This window comes from Garra rufa, chromosome 13, assembly GCF_049309525.1.
Source record: "Garra rufa chromosome 13, GarRuf1.0, whole genome shotgun sequence".
NCBI classification, from domain to species: domain Eukaryota; kingdom Metazoa; phylum Chordata; class Actinopteri; order Cypriniformes; family Cyprinidae; genus Garra; species Garra rufa.
This window is the reverse complement of record NC_133373.1, coordinates 22,154,918-22,180,401: the sequence shown is the minus strand read 5'-3', so window position 1 is coordinate 22,180,401 and position 25,484 is coordinate 22,154,918. Positions and strand designations below refer to the sequence as shown.

General features: G+C 36.8%; 1 protein-coding gene across 1 annotated transcript in view; it reads left to right on the top strand.

Moving 5' to 3' along the window:
* Positions 1–25,484, top strand: part of rngtt (RNA guanylyltransferase and 5'-phosphatase) — a 162,569-nt gene that overhangs the window by 95,545 nt on the left and 41,540 nt on the right. The window contains exon 12 of the mRNA XM_073816395.1: positions 10,321–10,389. Within this exon, the coding sequence (XP_073672496.1) occupies positions 10,321–10,389 (69 nt within the window). The remainder of the gene's footprint in view (positions 1–10,320; positions 10,390–25,484) is intronic.

Here is a 25,484-nt window from a genome sequence, read left to right as displayed (position 1 = left end):
ACAAAGTTGTGTATCTTGTATTAGAGAAGTTAAAATTAGTTGCTTTAAGTACAGTTCTCTCATACTGACCAATGGATGTTCAGCATGGCATCTCATGGCAAAGAACTCTCTGAGGATTTGAAAATTAGAATTGTTGCTCTCCACAAAGATGGCCAAGGCTATTAGAGGTTCAGTAACACCCTGAAACTGAGTTACACTACAGTGGTCAGGGTCATACAGAGGTTTTCCAAGATGGGTTCCATTCGGAACAGGCCTTGCAAGGGTCGATCATTGAAGTTGAGCACTCGTTCTGTGCGTCAGGTGCAGAACCTGGCTTCAAAAAACAGATGCATGAGTGCTGCCAGCATTGCTTTAAAGGTTGCAGAAGTAGAAGGTCAGCTTGTCAGTGTTCAGACCATACGCCGCACAGTGCAACATGTTGGTTTGCATAGGCGTCGTCCCAGAAGGAAGCCTCATCTGAAGCTGGCTCACAAGAAAGCCCGCAAACAGTTTGCTGAAGACAACCTGTCCAAGAGCATGAATTACTGGAACCATGTCCTGTGGTCTGATGAGACTATAAGATAAACTTGTTTGGCTCAGATGGTGTCCTGCATGTGTGGCGATGCCCTGGTGAGGAGTACCAAGAAAATTGTGTCTTGCCTACAGCCAAGTATGGTCTGCATCATGGTCTGGGGCTGCATGAGTGCTGCTGGTACTAGGGAGCTGCAGTTCATTGAGGGAAACATGGATTCCATTATGTACTGTACATGAAATGTGAGGGGTGTACTCACTTTTGTGACATTCTGTATATGCAAGACACGTTACATTTAGGCTGTGATCTAGGTCATAAATGCCAGTTTGTGAATGATAATCTGCTGTGATTAGTGTGATATAGTGAGTTCGGATGCAAATGGCTCCACATTTAGAGAAAACTTAAATAAAATAAAAAAGATGATAAAATGATGAAAAAGAAGGACTAATGAAAGAACACCAAACAGATGAAAGAGAAATAACAAAAAGAGATAAATGAAGAACAAAAAGGAGGATTGAAAGATAGCAAATAATTAAAAGAAGAAGCTGTGATTGAAAGTATAATTATAACCAAAACAAATGGTGAGAAAAAAGTTAATTTGAGAGCCGAATTTGAGTATAAATGCAAATGGCTCTGCATTTATTTGTGCATTCAGTTGGAGATACAAAGTAGCGTAAGTATGTTTGCTAATTATTTGTGCATTAGTGAATTGATTTGTGGTATTTCTCATATATTCATGCGCCTAACGAGTACAAATGCATGCCTTTGTGTGGTTTTGACATTTTCCACCATTCTATATGTGGCATTAAAGCCCAGGCAGCGCAAACAATGTTTTTTATTAAAATTCCATTTATTACAGCAAAACTCATCTATGAGTTATATTCATAAATATCCAGTCACTAATTGAGTACTGCATAATTATATGCATCACAGGACCATAAACTGGTCTGTCAATCTTCCTGTGAACATTAACATTCTGATACTTCTCAGTTCATTTTCTCTATCCTTCATATTATTCAGATACTATACAGTACAGCTCTTCCTACCTTCCTTCTGACATTATCCACATTAAAAATAGTTTAATTCTTAACCATTAAACTTATGTGACATTTAAAAACAATTAAAAACTGATGAAGCGCTATCGTTTTTGTACACCAGTCTGCCAGCTCTAAAGCACATTATGACTAGAGCATCCGGGCATCTCTGCGATACTGTTTTCAGTGCTGTGATTTGAGAGAGGGTGGTTAGTATGCAAATTGTGATGCAGGGTGTGTTTGTTTGTGAGTGCAGCTCATGAAAACAGCACAATAGAAATATGTGTTTCTTGCAAAACATCAATACATTTTGATCTGTACGTTGTTAATACATCAAAATAATATGTACAAGTAGTGAGTTCTTCTTTGAATGGCACTGTAATTTACAAATTATTATTAAGTAGCTCAAATATTTTTTTTAATTTCTTTTCATTCATTCTGTTTCGTTACATTTTTGTGGCATTGTATACTTTAAAGTGTTAACAAAAATTGGTTTACAACACAACATGTGTAATGTTGTGCTGAACACAAATGTGTAATAATGATTGCCACTGGGATTAGGGATTTCTTTTAAAAAACATAACATCAGCTTAATGTTGCTTTGTATATAGTATTATGTATTTATATCTTATATTTATTGGAAAATAAAGAGCCTCATATTGTTTTAAGTGGTCTATCAAAACCTTCAGCACTCATAAATACATTCATAGTCCCTGTGCATGAGCTGCACACAGTCAGTGTTGTGATTGGCCGCTGCTGGAATCACACACGATTGGCCACTGCTGTTGTCAAACACATGACTGTCAGTAATGTGAGTGTCAGCCTTGCAATTGGCCACTGTAGTTGGACAGCAATGCCACCTCAAACAAAAAAAAAAAATCTGTTCTGTGCTGTGCAGATATCGTGTAAGTGACCACAATTGCATCAAAACATCAAATTTTGAGGAAAGCTGAGCTGTTTGTTTACATGCTCAAATCTTTTAGTATTTTTAAAGGCTTGGTAGCCTGTAGAGTTTTTGTTCGTAAGGAAGGGAGTTGAATAAAAGAATAAATGAAACCGGTTCATGAAAAGAAAAAGAACATAAAAGAAAAAATTAAAGTGAAAAAATAAGCAAAAAACAGAGAACAAAATGAAAAAATATAGCTGCAAGCAGCAATTACGGGGCCAAGCACAAAGAAGGCAAGATAAGTCATCAGATAAGTCAATATGCAGCATCAGACCAAATCCATCAATGAGCTATTAAAGATGTATTTATGATTTTAAGCAAAACGGCTGAAAAAAATCAAATACAGTCACTATTAATATGATTGAAAGATTTATCACTGTCGACCAGTAGGTATTGCTGTTACAAAATTGATGTGGTGAGGTCAGTGTAAGGTGACAATGGCACATATAAAGTTTGGTGAGCTTTGTAGCTTTGCAGAGATACAGTCTCAGAGTCATTTTGACATAATGCCTCACACTTGTTGCGACACTGTATGAATACGATTTCATTTTATCGACATGAAATCCATAACTTTTTGTCAGCACAATCTGAGGATTATCTGACTCAAATTTGGTGAAAATCAGACGAACATTCTAGGACAAGTTCGGAAAAGAAGGTTTTAAACATAAATCAAAATGGCAGACAGGAAGTTCTATTATTGGTATGTATGTTGTTGGTATGACCCAAGGAATATTTAAGACCATTTTTATTACAATAGGCTAATGCAATCAAAAGTTATTAGCATTGTAGGAAATTTCATAATTAATGGTTAATGAATGGTTTATCACTAGTTACGAAATTAATGTGGCGTGGTCAGTGTAATGTGGCAATGGCACATACAAAGTTTGGTGTCAGTATGTCAAAGCTTTGCAGAGATACAGCCTCAGATGCAGTTTAGCATCTTTCCAGCAAATTCATTGATGTGTTAAAACGAAAATCGGACTAACAGTCTAGGAGGAGTTCGAAAAAGTAGGTTTTCAACAAATCAAAATGGCTGACAGGAAGTTAATCCAGTTATGGCATAATTGGTATCAATGTTCTCGGCATTATCCAAGGAATATATTATTCCAGTTTCGTTACAATTTAAACAAAAGTTATTAGCATTTTTCAAAATATCATAACTTTAGGCCACAAGGTGGCACTGCCCCCAAACTTTTTGAGTACTCTCAGGGCATGGTGCCAAAGACCCATACCGAGTTTCTAATGATACATCGATGCGTTCTTAAAATATAGCATTTTACAACAAAATTCAAAATGGCCAATGCCCAAAATGGCTGCCATTGGAAAATTGGGTATGAAATTTTCCATATCTCCTGACCACTAGCTTCCACTGCGCCGAAACATTGCAGGTAGCCTCAGGTCATGCTTGTTATAACACAAACCAAGTTTGGTCTCAACGCACCAAATCGTTGTGGAGATATCACATCCATATTTGCTTGCTTTTCATAAAACTCGTTTGCACATTATTCAAGAATGGCTCGATGAATCAACTTGAATTCCATAACTTTTGGCCAGCATGGTCTGAAGATGATCTGAGCCAATTTTGGTGAAAATCAGACAAACAGTCTAGGATTTTTATAAAAAAAAAATAGTGAAAAAACTCAACCTTACGCTTTTTGAATTTTGGACTTCATTTGACTGCATGAACCAAAGAATCAGAGGGGAAAAAATGCTCAAGGTTCAAAAGCTATTAGCATGACATGAATGAAACTTTGGACAAGTGGTGGCACTAGAGAGTTTGAGTTAGAGACTCCAAATTTGCTATGGTAATGTTTAGGGCTGGGTATTGTGACCAATTTGGCAATTCGATTCGATTCTTATTTTTATGGTTTCGATTCGATTTCGATTTCGATTCAATTCGATTCGATATCGATTCGCTATCAATATTTCATTTAAAATGTTAGTTTTGCAGACATGTGATCCATATTTTGATATAAATGCTGGTAACTGAAACTCTCCTACTTAAGTTTATTACTGAAATACACATCTACATTAATAATAGGGTGCACACAGTTGTTTTATTTTAAACAACTTTTATTTTAAATGAACACTGTAACAAGAAGTCATAAATATGTGCATCCATTGTACACCATGTAAACAAACTGCAAAATGCACATTACTGTAAAAAAATAAAATAAAAAGACGTAAATGTGCAACAGTAAAATCTATTAAGAACTTCAAACATGTTTAAGAAATAAAACATTTTTCTAAATTCAAAACAATTCAAAGCCCTTGTCTGCGTATACAAAACATTCTAACTGTCCATAAAACTAATAGTTCTTAACTACAGCCTAATCATTTTTCTGCAAAAAAAGCAGCTGATCAACATGTTCTGATCTGATCTAAGGTAGCTCCTTTGCGCTGTGATTAGATCACCAGCGGTTGAGAAAACTCTCTCAGCAGGAACACTAGTGACACCTTCAGGACGAGAGGTGAATATTCATATCCTCTTACGTGAAGCACGTGCATTAAGAATCGATTCGGGGATTTCCCGAATCGATATCGTTGCGTTCAACTGAAGATCGATTAAAATCGGAGAATCAATATTTTTTACCCAGCCCTAGTAATGTTGATATTGCCCTCTATCAGTGTGCCAAATTTCCTGCAGGTGGTTCTATGGGCTGCCATAGACTCGAACGGAAGAAATGGAAGAAGATGAAGAAGAAGTTGAATGGCAACTAATAATGATAATACTAATAAAAAAGAGAAAGAAATCAAAATGCATAAAAGAGAAAGAACAAAAACTGCTAAATGAGCAAAAAGTAATAAAAAAAGATAGCAAATGACTGAAAGACTTGAGATGGAATGTGAGAAAAGAATGAAAGAATGAGGCCAAAAATTAAAAGGCTAAAGGATAATGGAAAAAGAAAAACTAATGAAAGAGAACGAAACAGAAAGAACAAACAGAATAGATCAGACCTTGAAAAGGGTTCAGGACTGAATAAAAAAGAATTTAAAATGAAATAAGTAAACAATAAAAACAAGTGAACAAAAACTAAAAATAACAGTGAAAGAGAATGACAAAAAAACAGTGAATGAAAGCAAAAAATAAAAAGGAAAGAGATGGGAGGAAGAGAATGGACAAGCAGGAAAAAGGAATGAGAAAATGAGACATACAGGAAGAACAAATGAACAAAAGAGATAACACAATAAAGAAAGAACAATATAAAATTAAGAGTGAGTGAACAAAAAAAGAAATAAAAAGAGAACAAAAGGAAGAAAGAGGCTCATCTCTGATGGGAATTTCAAAGGCAGACTATGAAGCGACGGCGGTGGCTTCGGCGCACAGAGCGCGCTGATGACATGAACAACCTGTTCCTCAGCATTTCAGACTCTTCCCACACGTTTGCACCGCGAACGTTTCATCTCAAACGCGACTTTGAAAGAGTTTAACGGGAGTTAATGATCTCATTAAGCCGTAATGTCCTCATTAAATGGGGTTGGGTATGGAAACGGCGCCTTTAACTAGCCACTTATCTGAACAGACTGCGATTGCTGCAGGTAGAGGCTCATATGGAGAGGGCTGCTGCTCCTCAGAGCTTTGAGAGTGAGTTGTATTAGGCATGAAAGATGCTGTTTGCTGCAGCCTGCCTGACTGACTAGAATTTTAATACACCGTCCAAGGCTCTTTCAACAGCAGCGTAGACGTGTTTCTGAGAGATTAAATGAGAAAATAAAGCAGCTAATGTGGAGTGGAGGGTCGTGCTTCATTAGAGTCATGGAAAGGAAATCTCTGTTAAGACTCTGCTGCTGTAGCCCTGTGTGCTGCGCTAATATAACACCGTCCCTGTGGATTGTGGGTAAGGTCGAAGAGTGCCACGTTCAGCTGAGGACAGATTATCACTAATGAAAGAAGTTGAGAGTTTTTCTATTGAACAGTGTTCAGTTCAGCAGGATATCTGGGTGGGAGACCTTGTCTGAGTTGTGTAGCGAACATTGACGGCAGAGATCCGTTTAAACGCAAACAGGCTCAAGGTCTTGAAACATTTATTAGAGAGAAATTCATTTACGGCAGCTGCTCTATAGACGGGGCCGCACTTATGAAAATGTAAAAGCTCCGCCGCTGCTCGCTCAAGTTCACTCTGTACTTTCTGTTGTTTGAGAGATGCATTTTTGATTTCTGTACACTTCACTATTATAATGTGTTGTTTACATATGATATTGGTCGCTACAAGGATGTTCCGCAAAGTCAAAGTGAAATCAAAATTGACCTTGTTTGCTTTCTTATATGTGGTATTGTTGATTCATCAGTGCGTGTTATTTCTAAGATTAAGTGATGTGTTTGTCTTTGTATCTTTAATTAAATGTATAATTGCTTGCTCCATCTCTGAAACCACTTTTTTGTCTCTACTGCAGGGGTTTTCAACCTGTGGGGCGGGCCCCCCCAGGGGGGCGCCAGGACCTGCAAAGGGGGGTGCGAGAATCTGACTCGTTCACCCGAGTAATTATAAGGACGAGCTCTCAATGTTTTAGGCTTCCACTAGGGGGCAATCTGATTAAGGCCGCAGCTAATTGTCAGGCAGCCATTAGCAAAGTTGGTGCGATCGAGTTAAGTAGTCTGGTGTTCAAAATTACATTAGGTAAGCTGGTTATACATTTATGTTTAAATGTAATTAATGCTACAAACTCGATACGCAGCAAATAATATGTAAATGATGTTCGCATATGCATTCCGCCGGAGGGGAGGGGGGGCGCGAATGAAATTAGACAAACTTGGGGGGGGGGGGGGGGGCACGTATCCTAAAAGGTTGAAAACCCCTGCTCTACTGCACTATTGAATATTAACTAGTTGCTTATTGGCATGCATATAACTAACATATTGGCTGTTTATTAGTACATATTACTGCTGTATTCTGCATGACCATATTCTAAATCTCTTATTCCTAACCAGTGTAGCCAATTCTGCTATTTTCATACTGTTTTTCATACTGTTGCCACGGGTTGTTTTTCATGTCTGCGGTTTGAAGCAGCCCTAATATTGTAATATTTAGCCCCTAGAATGCTAATTTTACCAGAGAAACCCCACCACAAAATGTGTATTTTACCGCCTGGATTGGGGGTAAAAAAAACTCAATTTTGGGATAGTTTTAAGTAGCATTTGGGTGTGGTTTTTTTTGTGAAAACCTGGCAACCCTGTTTCTAACCAATACCTATACATAACTGCAGTCCCACTTTACATTAGGTGGCCTTAACTACTATGTACTTACATTTAAATTAATCATTTGGTACAATGTACTTATTGTGTGCATACATGTTTTTACATTGTACTTACAGTGGTGTGAAAAAGTGTTAGTCCCCTTAATGATTTTTATTTTTTTGCATGTTTGTCACACTTTAATGTTTCAGATCAGACCCCCCCCCCCCCCCCCCCCTTAAAACATAACTGTGGTTCAGTTTCTCGAGCCACACTCAGGCCTGATTACTGCCACACCTGTTCGCAATCAAGAAATCACTTAAATAGGACCTGCCTGACAAAGTGAAGTACACCAAAAGATCCTCAAAAGCTACACATCATGTTGAGATCCACAGAAATACAGAACAAAAATTAGAAAAAGTAATTGAGATCTACCAGTCTGGAAAAGGTTATAAAGCCATTTCTAAAGCTTTGGGACTCCAGCGAACCGTAATGAGACCCATTATCCACAAATGGTGAAAACATGGAACAGTGGTTCCCAGGTACACCCCAAAATTACACCAAGAGCGCAGCGATGACTCATCCAAGAGGTCACAAAAGACCCCACAACAACATCTAAAGAACTGCAGGCCTCTCTTGCCTCAGTTAAGGTCAGTGTTCATGACTCCACCATAAGAAAGATATTGGGCAAAAATGGCCTGTATGGAAGAGTTCCAAGACGAAAACAGCTGCTGAGCAAAAAGAACATAAAGGCTCGTCTCAGTTTTGCCAGAACACATCTTGATGATGCCCAAGACTTTTAGGAAAATACTCTGTGGACTGACGAGACGAAAGTTGAACATTTTGGAAGGTGTGTGTCCCATTACATCTGCCGTAAAAGTAACACAGCATTTCAGAAAAAGAACATCATACCAACAGTAAAATATGGTGGTGGAACTGTGATGGTCTGGAGCTGTTTTGCTGCTTCTGGACCTGGAAGACTTGCTATGAATTCTGCTGTCTACCAAAAAATCCTAAAGGACAATGTCCGGCCATCTGTTCGTGACCTCAAGCTGAAGCGAACTTGGGTTCTGCAGCAGGACAATGATCCAAAACACACCAACAAATCCACCTCTGAATGACTGAAGAAGAACAAAATGAAGACTTTGGAGTGGCCTAGTTAGTGGCCCAACCAGTTATTAAGTTTAGGGGGCGAACACTTTTTCACACAGGGCCATGTGGGTTTGGATTTTGTTTACCCTTCATAGTGAAAAACTTAATTCGAAAACTGCATGTTGTGTTTACTTAGTAATCTTTGATTAATATTTAAATTAGTTTGATGATCTGAAACAATAAAGTGACAAACATGCAAAAAAAGAAAAAATCAACACTTTTTCACACCACTGTATATTTTTACATTGTAAAAATACCTCTCAGTACCTCTCAGAAATGCATCATATTATGGAAGCAAAATAGATTGCAAATGGTGTTTCATGTAAACTTAAACTTTTCATGAGCATGTCAAGGGCCATTTCACCATAAAATAAAAATTGTTATTGGTTACTTGCCTTCATGTTGTTCCAAACACATATAACTTCTGCTCATCTTCAAAACAAAAAAGAACATATTGTGCTTTCTGTCCGTTCACCCACAACTTTGACATTTTAAAAGTTCATTAAGAGATCATTAACAATTGCGAACAGGTTTTTTTCCATGTAAACATGGATCAATGCACATACATAAGAGCAAATCAAATACGGTATGCAGAAGCTCAGAAATAATTGCTGGACATGCAAGATCGAACCTGATTGGTTTTTGCGGAAAGTTTAAAGTGCTTGTGTGAGACACAAAAACAAACTTTATTGGTTTAAGCTTTTGTTCACCATATTTGATGTGCTTACATGTGAATAAAGTCTAAATAAAATCTCTTCATTGTATAAATAAATTGCATCTCTTCAGGAGACTTGGATTAAACTGCTCTATTCATATGGAGTACTTTTTAAAATCTCTTTATGAACATTTCCAGCTGTCAGTGAACTGATGTTGTTCCACTTTCATTCAAACAAATTGATTTGCATTTCTAAGATGGATGGAAGTCTCACAACTTATAAGAGTCATTTTTGGGTGAACTGTCACTTTAAGGCTTTGAATTTACATACTTCCCTGCAATTGGTGGGTTAAACAGCCCCAAACAAACAGCACAATATTATGATAGTGTGACAGTATTTACACTCTCTGTTTTTTTTTTTTAGATGAGTTTAGTCCGACACTAATGCTTTAATGCTAATGTACATTTTTTGATATACTTTCACAAAACCCAGTTTAATATGCAAGCAGTGAGCCGTTCATATGTTGATTTCCACTAAAAGGCTAAACACTGTGGCTCTTTCAAAACATTTCTGTTTGTGGAAGAAGTCTGACATGTCAACTTATGGCTCAGTGGCTTGAGTTTGGGACTGTGCTATCCTTTTTTTTTCAAACATAGGCAGATGGAGAGAGTATTTGGGAAATCTTTTTTGGAAACTTAGTTAGGAAGTCATTATTTTTTCAAAGTTTAACGAGAAACAGATTTCCAGCAGTCTTGGCCTTTCCTGGAGAGTGTCTCTGACTATGGGGTACATGTTCTTTATACTATATACACATTATATATTCTCATTGTCTTTTGCTTTGTTCACAGCTCCTGGAGGGCAGTTTCACCTCGCAGGTCAGCCATGAAGTTGATGGTCTTATCTTCCAGCCTATAGGGGTGAGTCTGACACGAATACAAACTGCCAGAAGAGAAATACACTGTTACTGCAAAATCAGGGTGTGGGAGAATGGAGTCTGGATGAAACGTTGCTGCAAAATAATTACCTGATGTGAGCTGAAGAGTAAATAAAAGCATTTGTTTTAGATTCATTCAGGCTCCCTCATAAGCATTTCAGTTTATGGCAGTAATAACCCATGGTTAATGTGGTATTATAAGGTGGTTATGCACATGAATGCTTTCAAGCTGAAAGCTAAACTGTTATTTAGTCTTTACGAGCCTACTCTAGACAAAATGCTCAAATCTAGAGGAAATTCTCAGCCAATAACAGACTTTGTTTTGCACGGAGTAAACAATTAGAAAAAATCGTATCCATAATAAGGTCTAAAACAGAAGAAACATTTTATTTATTTTTGAATAAAATCTTTATTATATGCCTCTGTAAGAGGACACAAGAACTGAGTTATTAACCCTGTAAAGCATATTGTATTATATTTGATACACACATTGTTGCACAAAACCTGTTGCACACAATCTACTACATGCCTGCTGTCGCTTGAATGATAGTTTAGACTTTAAGTACAAACGTCCACCTTCACCTTTGTGGTTCATGTGTTTTTTGCTGTAAAATCTTATTTTTAAAAAGTAAATATAAAAAATTAATAGTAATATTTCAAAATGAACACTTACTGGACTGCAGCAGCTTAGGTTTACATTCATAAAAAGATTAATGGTAACACTTTTCAATAAGGTTTATTAGTTAGCTACATTAGTTAGAATGAACTAAGAATGAACAATACTTCTACAGCATTCATTTATGTTAGTTCATGGTAAATTCAACCTTTACTAATGCATTATTAAACGTAAGAAATGTTGTGCTTGTTAACATAGTTAATGCACTGTGAACTAACATGAACTAACAAGGAACGACTGTATTTTTATTAAGAAAATGACCAAAGATTATTAAATACTGTAAAAATGTATTGTTCATTGTTCATTCATGTTAGTTAATACATTAACGAATATTAACTAATGGAACCTATTGTTCCTCTTTCCATAAACAGAGTTTTTGCGGGTCTTTTCATTCTTCTACAGATTAAGGCCTAAAAATATGTTGTATCGGAACAGAAAGTCTTAAACTCATAAAGTATTGGCATTAAATTTTGCTTATGTATTCTAATATATAATAATCTAAAGTTCCTTAAATCAAGAGACATTTACCGGAAATGCAAAATGAACATGCAGTATAAGGCATTGTTTCCTAAATGCTATTTTGATCAGTTTTTGATCTTATGTCATTCTGCTTCTCGAATAAATGTACATTAGTTTATAAATCTTTAAACATTTGCATTTGGAAAACAAGGCTTTTTATTTATTTACTTGTTTGTTTATTGTTTGTAAGTGAAGGAGATCTATCGGAAGTTGTATTTTAAAACTTTAAAGCATTGCTATTACAAGACATACAAGATTTACATTCAGAGATCATACTGGTGTGTTATGTTTTTATTCATTTTAATGCCTTAAATTTTCTTTGCTTCTTTGGTCTTAAAGAGTCTTCAATTTACCTCCATAAAACCTGCAGAAACTATGATAAAATGGACTGTGCAGCCATTAAAAATTCAATTCCCATAGCCACCCCCCCCCCCCCAACATTTGTTTTCTCTAAAAGCCCAGAATGCACCAGTCATGTGGCTGTAAATGGTGAAATATATGGTCGCAGACAAATTCACAAAAAAAAAAAAAATCAAATATGCTCTATAGAGAACAAAAACAGTTCTCAGGAGGATAAACACACGAGGGGTTCTCCGCAGGTGTGCCGAAATGAAAACACTAGCTGGGCATCAATGTGCCGTTGACTGATTAGAAACAAAACTGAAGAGAGAGGCGTTTACAGTTGCATCATTATTGCTGCAGAAATCATACAAATATCCATCAGGTTACTTGGTAAGAAAAAAAAACACATTTCCATTTTTCCAATATTGTTCAGTCTTTCTGCAAATGCAAGGTAAAGGTCATACATACCACATTCCTGCATGACAACCGATCAATCACATCAATATGTTTAAAAATGTATTAAAGGAAGTGTCCTCAGAAGCCCTCTATTTAAACAGCATAATGTATTTTCTCTGCTGACACGGTGTTTGGGCTTTCTATCATAGCTGCTCTGATATTGATTTTCTTTAACTGTAATGCAATGAGACATTTTGTGTACAGTGACACAGAACCTCTGAACTTCATACATTACACACAGCTGTCCAGAATGTTGTCAAAATGTGACACATTAGCCAGGTGTATTGTGATCATTTCAGTCTTGTGTTCAGTTTGGGCATCTGAGCGTCCCTTGCGTGTGCCGCTATCCTCATTTCCACATGTCCTCCAGCCTCTCATTTTGAAAAAGAGAATTTTCATGACCCTGAAACCAGTGTAATGTATGACAATGAAAACTGCACTGAGACAGTCATTACAAATGACCTTTTCGAGAGAGAATGAGTGCAGCTGTTTTGAGAGGAACATTAGAAAGGTTGCTCTTGTACATACTTGACAAGAGTGCTTTGTAGGATATCTTTATTACCTGACTTTAATTTTAAATTGTTAATCGGCTGCAGGATTGATTTAATTGAAATTGCAGTCTGGCAAATTCTGTGATTTATTTAAATAAATACTGGCCTGAAGTCAGCCTGGATGAGTTTTTGGGATGATTTCTGTCATTCATCATTTACTGGAAGAATCTAATAAATGCTCGCAGGGCACATATATTTGGGTTTTTATTATTATTATTCAGCAAGGATGCATTACATTAATCAAAAGTGTAAGTGTAAAGTGTAAATCAAAAATAAATGCTGTTCTTTTGAAAATTGTGGGTTGAAAGATATTTTACAGCAGCTTAGATCTAAACTCTTAGATTTTATTATTTATTAAGATTCCACCATCTGTCCATATGCATTAGTAGTACATTAATTTTCAGAATAGTAATGCTTTATTGGTAATGAAGAATCATGCATCTTATTAATCTTGCAGCCTGATGCTTTCCTAAATGTGTCAATAAGACTTAGTAAAGCATGATTAGATGTGTCAAGCCACTTTAGATAGAGTAAGACATCAATAGCACAAAGGCTATTTTATGCTCTACAAAAGATTCTGTGGCAATTATGCAGAGGACAGAGGAGCCCTGCCGCTGGAAATGTTAAACGACTTTGACACCATGTTGTTGATCAGCCTGGCAGCTATAAGGTTTTTATAGAACAAGCCATTCCACCGAATTTAAATCTCTTCAACATTTCAAAAAGATTCAACCCATTCAACCCTTTCTAAAGCCCTTGTGTGCATCCGCTGATAGCAGAATCGACACGATTCTGACTTCCCTCTTTGATGCTGAACAATATCCAGTCCATCTGGTCATTCCCTGTTAGGTAACATATTAAAGCTGCTAGCCTTCCTGCCTGAGTCTGTACACAGTTTTGCTCTGTTCTGCAACCTAGAGAGCTTTCGCTTGGATTTTGGTCAAAATCGAACAGCACCTTAATTTTGCTGCCTCCTTTATTTTGCCAAATTGTAAGGCTGTGCTGTGTGTAGGGAATGCAAGCTTAGAGTTGGTTTCAATGCGCTCAATGAAAAAATAAATTCAGGATGAAGGACTAAGCAAAATTATGTTAATCTGATGTTGCCTGAATTGAAATCCAATGTGCTTTCTGCATATGTATAACTATAGAAATCAGTCAATATCTGTTTGCTCACCTGTTATAGTGCTAGTAGAGCTTGGTGCTAGCAACATCCAGGTCATAAGTTTGATCCCTTGGGATCACACATAATGTCAAAATGTGCACTTCAATGCTGTGCTGCTTTGGACAAATGCGTAAATGTCCTTTTCACATTAAATGCTGCCAATTGAGGCAAGAGACAGTAACTATGTTTTACATTTGGTATAGACCTTTCTAGAGGTCGACCGATATATCGGGCCGATATTTGCCATTTTTTAATATATCGGCATCGGCCGATATCCATGTTTAGTACCCCCGATTTAAAGTCAGGCACGTCTGCGGGCAGCCCCGTGTTATTGGTGAGGTGGAACGCTACTGTGAAGGACCCCAAGCCAAAAGTTTTGTAAGATTCAATAACATTTCTGAGAGATAAAGGTAAGGCTTAAATTCTGATATTTCAAAGTCCCATGGCCATATATGTACTATATATTACTAGTAAACTATGAAGTGTTGCTTTCACTTAGTGAAAGAAAATCATAGGACCGTCGGGAACTGGCAAAATGCTACAGCTGGTGATAGGTTTGCTTATTTGCAGTTAAGTTTAAAGACTGTAGTCTAAAATGATCAGCAGCTTGTTTGCTAACATATTAGCCCCAATGTTATAAGTTCTGTTTTATTTTTCCTGTATCCGAGTCGGAGAATTTCACTCTGTGTGTGGGGTGGAGAAGGCAGCGGCTCTCGCAAACAATGCAGCTTTGCGATAACTCCGCCTCCCTCAGAGACAGTGATGCACGGATGGTGGTTATATCCACGGGTCTGGTAATAAAAAAATGCATTCTAATTACTTGTGGGTGGGTCGAGCGTGGATGAGATAAATCAATAATGATTTAAACATTAACTACATTTTCTAAAATCTGAACCTGAGTTATGTGGTCAGGACTGTGGCACCAGTTTTCTTTTAAATATAGTTTAATGATTGCACCTGATGCGCTCGCGCCCGCACCATCCTCTCCGTCTCCCCAGATACTGCGAGTTTATACCTATGGTCACGTTCAGATGTCAGTAAACGTTATTTTTTTCAGCACGGATTTGTCTTAAAAGCACTAGTGATTAAGCCTATATACTGTAAGTGTGCAGCGACGTGCGGATCAGCTGTTAAAATTAACCATCCATTCATCATATCATCATGCAAAACTAAGAATTAGAGTAATAGTAATATGAAGATCGTGTGCGGTTAGCTAAATCTGAGAAAAATATAGGTGCAGGTGGGTGGCAGGCAGATTACACTATTGCCTGATTTTGCTTTATTTCATCGTCAAAAGTAAGATTTTGCTCTCTTTTGTCGTCAAAAGTATTCTGAAACAAGTCACAACTGAGCCGCTGTGCATCTCCATTTAAACACAGCGGTGTTTGGTTTATGAATGAACGTGCGTTTTTAAACGAATCTAGTGAAATGATTCAATTTCTCATTCATAAAGACAGTCATTTGCTTTATTCAGGAATGAATCAGCTGTTCGAACGAATCAAATGAATGATATGATTCAGTAATTAAATCAGTGTCTTGCCGCCATCTGCTGGCAGGTCCTCTCAGTTACGTATATAAATCATTTACATTTTTTTTGTATTCAAAATTTTATATTTAAAACATTAAAGTTTAACATTAATCTCAGCTCTTAAACTTTTATGTAAATGATTGACAGTTTCTATATTATTTGTTTTATATATTTAATGCTTGGTCAGTTTGATTTGTTTGGATAACTTTGGTTAAATCTTTTATAAAAATACTGTGCAGTGCACAAAATCAAGATGATTCATTGTGTTCAATGTTCATGATGTTAAGTTTAGAAATGATGTGCATCCACTTATTATTAGTGTGACATTTTAGCATGCAAATAAAGGGGAGAACTGCAAGATATCGGCCCTAAAAATCGGCCAAAAAAATCGGCAGCACATATCGGCCATCGGCCGACCCTGACCTCTAAACATCGGCACTGGCATCGGCTATAGAAAAACCCATATCGGTCGATCTCTAGACCTTTCTAACAATTCAATATTACAAAGCATCAATCATTTTCATATCAGGGGTCTTCAAATAATGGACTAGAGATCCGTATGACAGCTTGCTTCCAGTGGGGCTGTAAGACATCATGGCAGTGGTCATTTTACCATTTCTACAGTTGAAAACAACAGAGCTGTACACGGCATTTACGGTAATGATCTTTCAGCGCAATTTCATATAATATTTTTATCTTGAGCCAAACCCGCTTCGTTCAAGCCCTTCGCACTCCATGCGTGTTGCTTCTCTCTCGGTTAAGACGTAAAGCGCTACAAGAGCTACAGATGACACCATTTTTTAACAGTTATTACAGAAATAGACACACAGTGAGTCTTAAAATAGACTGATACTGTACTTTCAGAAACGAGAATGCTAATGCAGAATGCAAATGAGAATGCAGCAAATATAGTTATTTCTATTTCATACATATATAGCTTTTATAATAATCCTGGTGTTTTTATTTTTCACCTACATTTAGAATTATTAATCAGCATTTTAAGAGCATTTCATAATAATGTTGTAATGATAAAAATTATTTGTAGATGCAAGGAAAGTCAAGTGAAACTTGAAATTAAGTTAGTTTGTTTTCTTCTCAGGATGAAGGACCAGAACTTTAAAGGATTACTCCACTTTCAGAATAAAAATTTCCTGATCATTTACTCACCACTGTCATTCAAAATATTCATGTCTTTCTTTCTTTAGTTGCAAAGAAAATAAGGAAAAGTTTTTGAGGAAAACATTCCAGGATTTTTCTCCATATTTTTCTCCTGTGGATTTCAGTGGTGCTCAACGGATTGAAGGTTAAAAATGCAGTTTCAATGCTGCTTCAAGGGGCTCTAAACGATCCCAGCCAAGGAATAAGGGTCTTATCTAGCGAAACAATCGGTCATTTTCTTGAAAAATATAATATTTGTACACTTTTTGAACCACAAATGCTAGTCTTGTCTAGCTCTGCAATGCACATGCGTACTCTGTTCAAGATAGTTAGGGTATGGTAGGTAAAACTCCCATCTAGAGTTGTCAAAAAGTGCCGAGTTCAGTACTTTCGGTAGTGAAATTTTAAAAATGTCCATTTCCTGCTCACATTTGAGCGCTGTTGAGATGATTTTTAAACATCGCTGATTGGCCATAGCGTTCATGTCAACAGATATGACTGTGATTGGCTCCTCACTGATCGCTCACACATTAGCACAACGGGAGCGTTTGAAAGATGATTAAAAATCTGCTCAACAGTGCTCAAATGTGAGCGGGAAATTGACGTTTTTTTTAAATGTCAGTACAGAAAGTGCCAAACTCTGTACTTTTTGACAATTCTACTGCCATGTCATTTTCTCCTCCAACTTCAAAATCGTTCCATATCACTGTTTTACCTTTTTTTTGTAAAGGGCGTTTTATCTTTTTTGCACGTTCACTTTGTAAACACTGGGTGACGAAAACTTTTTTTGAAGTTGGAGGAGAAAATGAGATTAGGGTTTATCGACATAACCTAACTCAGTGGTTCCCAACCACGATCCTGGAGGCCCCCCAACACTGCATGTTTTCCATGTCACTTTTTTTGTTTTGCTAGATAAGACCATTATTCCTTGTCTGGGATCGTGTAGAGCCCTTTGAAGCTGCATAGAAATTGCATTTTTAACCTTAAATCCGTTGAGCACCATTGAAGTCTACTAGATGGAGAAAAATCCTGTAATGTATTCCTCAAAAAACATAATTTCTTTGCGACTAAAAAAAGAAAGACATGAACATCTTTGATGATGGGGGTGAGTAAATTAGCAGGAAATTTGTATTTTGGAAGTGGAGTAATCCTGCTCTATGTCATGTGTATTGGCTAGAGGAAACCCACCTAGTTTTTTTTTTTTTTTTTTTTGTTGAGGAGGAGGAGGAGAGTTTTATTGGCTGTATTAGAGCAATTATACATTGGTTTTGAATGCTGTCAGGAGGGGAGGTATTGCAGAAAACTGCAGTAGCTGACATAATGATGACACAATTGGCTATTTCTATACGTCCCCAGCCTCTGTTTATCTGGTTGTGCAGCTGTGGCAGATTTTGAGGACCCACTTCAGTGGCGAGCTGTGGGTGATGAAGTGTTTTTGTCTAATTAGCACTACATTTGGTCTAGCCTTTCATTGATATAGTCACATCAGGCTTTACACCTAAATTGACCAGTGAGCGCATTGGCAGCCAAATGGTAAAAACACGTCTTCATTAATGTGTACCACTTTAATGCACATTTCTCTAGATAATCCACCTCTGCCAAGTGCATTTAAATTTTATGAGAGTTTATTCGCATTTCAAGCTTGTCCGCTCCGAAGTTCTTGCACATGTTTAAAATGTGCATCAAACTAATGAGATCCAGCCTACTTGGGATTGGTGCAAAATGTATACCTCCGTATCTACATTTAAAAGACCATCAGAGTGATCGTTCCAACAGTTTTCATTGACTTTTCTTGGTTTTGCCAATACTACTTCTCACAGAGGTAGGAGGAACACTCTGTTTCTTGCAGATCTCAAAAAAGACTGCAGTTTAATTTGCCAGGTGCAAACAATCCTTCTGCTTTATCCCCTTGCTCATAAAAAGTTTATTTTAGTTTCTGTAACTTTTATCAGTTGTATTTGCCGACAACTTATTATGTTGTTCTATAAAAAGTTTCTTGTGGGTATCTGCTGCACAGCCATTTATGAGGAATGTAATTTTTTTTTTCTGTTCAGTTTTGTTCTACAAAAGTGTCCTGGTTTGTCAAGACTGCTTGTAAGCCTCGAATCCCCTCATTTTATACAAAGACAACTTTCTGTTGCGTTAATCTTAATGTCTTTGTGACAGGTGAGGTTTTACTGAAGGAGACTGGCTTATCTCGTAGACGATACTGCGAGTGACATAATTGCCTTCACTGTTCATGTGAATATGTAGGAAAAAACCAAGCCAAATAATTCCATTGTCATAGTGATAAAAAAAAATATATATTTTTCCTTTAAATTTTCGTGGCTGGCAGATTTTCTCAAGAAAGTGGACCCTGGAAAGTGGCACGTTTGCAATGTGTCAAATCTAAATCGCTCCCATTATAATGAATGAAGCTGTCTACTCTAAAACACACAGAGAGACAATAAGTGACAGCTGTGTTTACAGAGAGTTTATAATAACCCCTCCACACACCAGCCCATCACACTTCTCTTTTGCTATTAATGACATTTTCAGGAAAATCCCAAGGAGTCACATTTAGGTTGCTGAAACACAAATAAACACAAACACAAGCACACACTCTCCACCCCTGATAAACAAGCTAAACTAAGTCGGTTTTGATCTTTCCATCTTTGATGTGTTCCAGGTTACTTTAGCACCTGAGCTGCTCTTATACACGCTTGCTTGTGTCGCAGCACATCCAACAGCCATCAGGTGCTACAATATCTTTGATGTCTGAAAAGGAAACACACATCTACAGGCTAACAGAGTGCAGATCACAACAGACATTTATTCAGAGGCAACTGAATTCTTTCATTACCTTGTTTATTAGGAGGCAGACAACTTTCCATTCGAGCCAACACCAACTACGCGTGAATAATGTTGACATGTTGACCAAAGGCCAAATACTGATTTAGGCATGGTGTTCATTCACGTCAATTCCCCACGAATTTACGTCCTGCCTAGGCTGTTTTGTCATTGAATATCCTGTTGTTCCTCACATTAGAGAAGTACCATTGGTTGCGAATGCCGTCTCTTGTTGACTTTAATACTCATCAAGAGAACAGTTTCACAGGATGTTTTGTTGAAACAGCATTTCACATGGGGTCAAGGTTACACTGAGCTATTAAGATGAAGCAAAAAATGCTATAAAATTGGTGTCACAATGAAAATTCATGAACATGTTCTGATCGTTTGTTTTATGAAAACTGTATATCAGATAAATAACTTAATTACATGATCAGACAACCAGGCCGATTCTCCAGTGTGCATAAGGAAATTGCCCTGTGGTAATTGAATATCTTTGACAGAGATAGATGTGCTTAATATCACCTTTTGCCTGTGGCGTTTGATATCAGTCAGTATGGAGGTAAAGGTTTGGCTGGCTTTGTGCTGGCCTGTGACCTGTCATTCATTCACACGCTCTTGTTCTCTAAATGAGGTTAGAAGGGTTGGTCAAGCTCAAGCATATCTTTTAATATTTACAAACAGATATTACTCTATTATTACAGCATAGGGATATGCAAAACTGCACAGTCAAAGATCTACTAGTCAGTGGGTTGTCTGAATGACTAATGGAGTAGTTGGAGTTAAAGAAGCCTTGCTAAATGAGGCCAGTTTAGGGCCTTGTTTACCAGACACCAGTCCTACGTTTTTAGACATTTGACTGAATATGGATGTTCAGCATATCTGTTCAATAGTTAAACTCATAGTAGGGTCCCTGTGGGTCTCTGTTGGTAAATTCAGTTTTATCAAACTTGATGTATTAAATGCTATAAAAGTTTTTAAGATTTAATTAAATATGAGCACTGATTGTTAGGGGTGCAACGGTTCAACTTACTCTTGGTTCAGTTTGTATCACAGTTTTAGAGTCACGGTTTTAGTACGGTTCAGTATGTGCTATGTTTAAAAAAAATAAAGAAAATAAGAATAATCTATCTACCTACAAGCAACAGCACAAATAAATACAACAGTAAAGATACAAATAAAATAAACAGTGATTTTCAGGTTTTTAGGTAGGTCTAACATTTGTATTAGGTTACATTAGGTGCAGAATTCTAATAAAGTAATCAAATGTAAAATAGCATTGCATATTTTACTGTATAAATTAAAGATTAATCTTTATTAAAGCTACTAAAGCTATTCAATCGAGAGCAGTGAGTGATTTCCTTGTTGTCGCTGTATGATTAATATTAAGAAAGTACTGGCACTTTAAGAGAATGCACTGATTTAGTGAATTGATGCAGTACATTCAGCCGGCAATGTCTGCTATTCCATAAACGCCACATACTGGCAGAGAATGAATTTGCATTTTCAGTCAGCCCATCTGCTATTTTTGTTCAGACCAATTGTTAATTTTAACATTTACTGATATATTACTATGTATCTCTTAATATTATTTAATGAATCTGAGCTAACATAAACTAATGATAAACAATTGTTTTTATTGACTAATGTTATCAAATATGAATAAATACTGTAACATATAAATTGCTTATTGTTAATTAATTTTAATATTAACTAACATTTACAGTAAGGTCTCATTAGTTGTCCTCACAGATAAATAACATGCTATTCGTTATAAAGGAGTGATGAATGATGATCGTTATGGTGAATTTGTTGCAGAAGCTCTGCTTCGATGCCTCTGGTCAGAGTACTTTAGAAGGGATGAATGTAGGGTCTTTATAATCTTGCTAATGTTGCATTATACAATGCCCTTCGCGGAAGTTCTCCCACGCAGCACTTGTTTTCTTCTGAGTCTGTTTTAGCGTGCTAACAGCCAGCCAGTTTAGAGCTTTGTCATTGTGCTTTCAAAACATGTTAACCCTAAATTATTAGCTATTCTGTTATTATGAAAACAACTAAAACTACATCGTTAACTTTGTCTTCAATATACCATATTATGTGGAACATAGTTTTCCTTGATCTCTGGAAATGAGAGTTCATTGTACTATGTGAACCATACAGCTTCCTTACCATTCCAAAAAAGAGCACTTATTGAAATGAAACTGTGAAAATGACTTCTCCTGAGCTTTGATGTCAGATGCATCAAAATGCATCAACACATGATCATACACATTTCCATGTCAGTGACACCTATTAGGTGATTATGTACTTTATAAAGTTATAAAGTATTCCTAAACATCAGAAGAACTGAGTTAAATGCTGTGAAGCCTGTTGTTCCTGGACATTCTGCAGATCCTTCTAAAGGTTCCCAATGAAATTCAAATCTTAATAGTTGGAGTGCCATATTTCAAAGCCAATTCCTTTGTGAGTGTTTGACATTTGAACCCTTTCGGTTTTCTGAAAGCATCGTAAGCCTCAGTAAATTGTAGAAAACACTGGCATCAATGCTTTAGAGAAAAACTCTCCTCTATCCTGTTTTCTTTACAGACCTGAATAATGGCTGTGCATTTCCTTAAAGGGTTAGTTCACCCAAAAATTAAAATTAGCTCATTATTTACTCAACCTCCAGGCATCCTAGGTGTATATATGACTTCCTTCTTTCAGATGAATCCAATTGGAGACATATTAAAAATGATCCTGCCACTTCCAAGCTCTGTTGTGGCAATGGGCAGGTGTTTCTTGTCAACAATCCAAAACAAGTCCAATAAAGTGCTTCCATCCATAATAGAAAGTGCCTCACGTGGCTCAAGGGGATGAACAAAGGTCTCCTGTAGTGAATCTAAGCATTTTTGTAAGAATAATATATAATAATAAAAATATGGGCATGTGCCACTCAAAAGTGACGAACACGAACGAGCAAACAAAACAACGCTTATGAATTAGAAGTACAAAACTGAGACTGGTTTTCCTTTGCTAAACTAAGAAAACTGCTTTCTTTGCTCCTGTAAACAAACGTTGGTACTCGTGTCGATGTCCTATGCCATCCGCCTGGGACGGCTTTCGTTTACAACAGTTAGCACAAGGTAGAAAAAAAGTGATTATTAAGTTTTAAATATGGATATTTTTCTTACAAAAACACATCAATAGACCGTTATTCACCCCCCGAAACCATGTGAGGCACTTTTTATTATGGATGGATGCACTTTATTGGACTTGTTTTGGACTGTTGACAAGAAACACCCACACATTGCCATAATAGCTTGGAAGTGCCAGGATAATTTTTAATATAACTCTGATTGGATTGGTCTGAAAGAAGAAAGTCATTAACACCTAGGATGCCTTGAGGGTGAGTAAATAATGAGCTAATTTTCATTTTTAGGTGAACTAACCCTTTAACCCAGCAGCTATCAGTTGTTGCATTTTAGAGGATCCTTCTGTCTTGTCAGCTTGGACCTGACTCTATGGTGAATGCCATGGCTTTGTGTTTTTAGGACCAGAAGGAGACACAGTCAGACCGTGTCCTAAGCAGGTGCAATGCAATAATGCGACAACTAATAAAAGCTCTTTCATGTTGAATCAGACTTTTTGTCCTAACCAGCTGCGATGAGCAACAGGACATTTTGTTTAGGCACTTGGTTTGTACTTCTGTGGCCTGCCAGGAAATCTCATTCATCCAAAATTTGACTCTGCATAACTGTAATTTACACATCAGCTGTGTTCCTATTGGCTGTGATTGTGTCGTGTCATGCCGCGTTTCCGTTTTCATAAAGACAAGCAAATTACTTGATGCTGAAAACTAAGTGAGGGCACGATTTGAGAAATGTTCATCTCCAAGACAGATGGTGGGATTATTCTAGACCGTCTCCCACACTTCTTCACATTTCTCCATGTCCATCTTGTAATTATCAAATGCAAATGAAGCAGAAGAGCCTTTGTATAAATGAGAAGTAAGAGTTTACTGTGCTTAAAAGCATATGGATGCTAACAGGCAAAGCTTAGAACAACATCATGCATTAGAGCAAAGTGAAAAGCTCCAGGTAAACAGGTTAGTCTGGCATGAAGGAATGTTAACAGGGTCGCACTTGTTTCCATGGTGATGCTTTGGGTTTGTGTTGCGCTCTTGATTGATTTTCACCCCTGCATTCATTGTGTTTGACTCCATCAAGGACTAACGATGCTCTGCTTTTGAGATCTTTGTGTGCCGACCGCATGACTGAATAACTGTGCGACTCAATGACTTGATTTGATTAAGGAACACAATCTAACTGATTTTCAAAATGTTTTGACAACCCATGAGGAGATCTGCAGCAGCGACAGGCTGACCTTGGTCTGTCGTGCTTTAATACAATACGGTGTTCAAACGCTAAACCTTCAGGCGTTTGAGCTGCAGCAGTAACTCAATCCCCATAAAAGCATTATTGTTCCAGACGCTTTTCACTTGCAGCAAATATGAGTTACATTTTCAAGGCTGAAAATCTTCTGCATAACTCGAGTGCTTTCAAAAAAATGCTTTTGATTTGCCTTCCACTCAGCATGTCTTCATCCTTGACTGTTTGTACTGTAAAAGTTTTTGAAAGTTTTAGAGGATAGCCTCAGTTTGACTCTTCACTAGGCCCCACCTTTATTCACCAAAACTTTCAACTGTTACAGTCTACTGTATTGTCTGACATGCAAACCAAATTTTTAAGAAATGCACAATGTTCTGAATGTATGAATGTTCTGCTTTGGGTAATCCTAATCCCAGCTAGAGGCCTTTTCCTGATTCCTTTCCCCTCTCTTCTGTCCAATTGCTTTCAGTCTCTCCTCACATCCATCTTGTCAAAATAGTTTTATCAAAGTACACATGATTATTTCTTGTCTTAATAGTTTAAGGGCAAAGGATGTGTATGGAATGAATACAATATTTTTAAAAACTTATAAAGAGGCACTTATTCTTCCCTTCCAATTTAATAAATTAAAAATTATTAATTGCTCTAAAAAGGAGTGTTTCAGAGTACTTGGAAAACTGCAGTAATTACACCATTGTTTAAATCTGGTGATAATATGTCAGTTAGTAATTATAGACCCATTAGTATTCTCCCAGAAGTTTCAAAAATGGCAGAAAAATGGATTTCTGAACAGATAATATCACATTTGAATAGTACACCATTCTCAGTGCATCCGATGCAATTTGGTTTTCGAAAGTATCATTCAACAGAAACTCCGTGGGAGCTGTTTTTCTATATTTAAGTTAAGCATTTGACACAGTAAATTAATTAAATTTAATTAATAATTAATCAAATTATAATTTTTCAACAAAAGTAATTAAATTGATAAGTCCATGTTTAACTGATAGACAACAGTGTGTTTGAGTAGGCAACACAATTTCACAATTACTTACAAATTCAGTTAGGTGTACCTCAAGGTTCAATATTAGGTCCTCTGTTATTCAGTTTGTATATTAATGACTTAACTGATGTTTGTGCACCTACTGTAAATTGTCAGATGTATGCTGATGATACAATTATATACTTGCATGCTAAAAGAAGAATTATCAGCAGAAATGGTTAAAATTACTAACTGGTAAAAAAAAATTCAGGTTTATATCTTAATGTTAGTAAAACTGTATGTATGGTTTTTTTTTTCAAAGTCTGCAAATAGAGATCTGGACCCAGATGTTGTAGTAGCAGAAGTATAAATATTTAATATAACTCGCATTCAAAAAACAAGTTAAAAAAGTTGGGAATAGAATTAAATTTAAATTTGGCCAATTTTAGACATATTAGGAATAATCTAACCACTGAGGCTTTAAAGTTATACATATGTTATGATATGATTT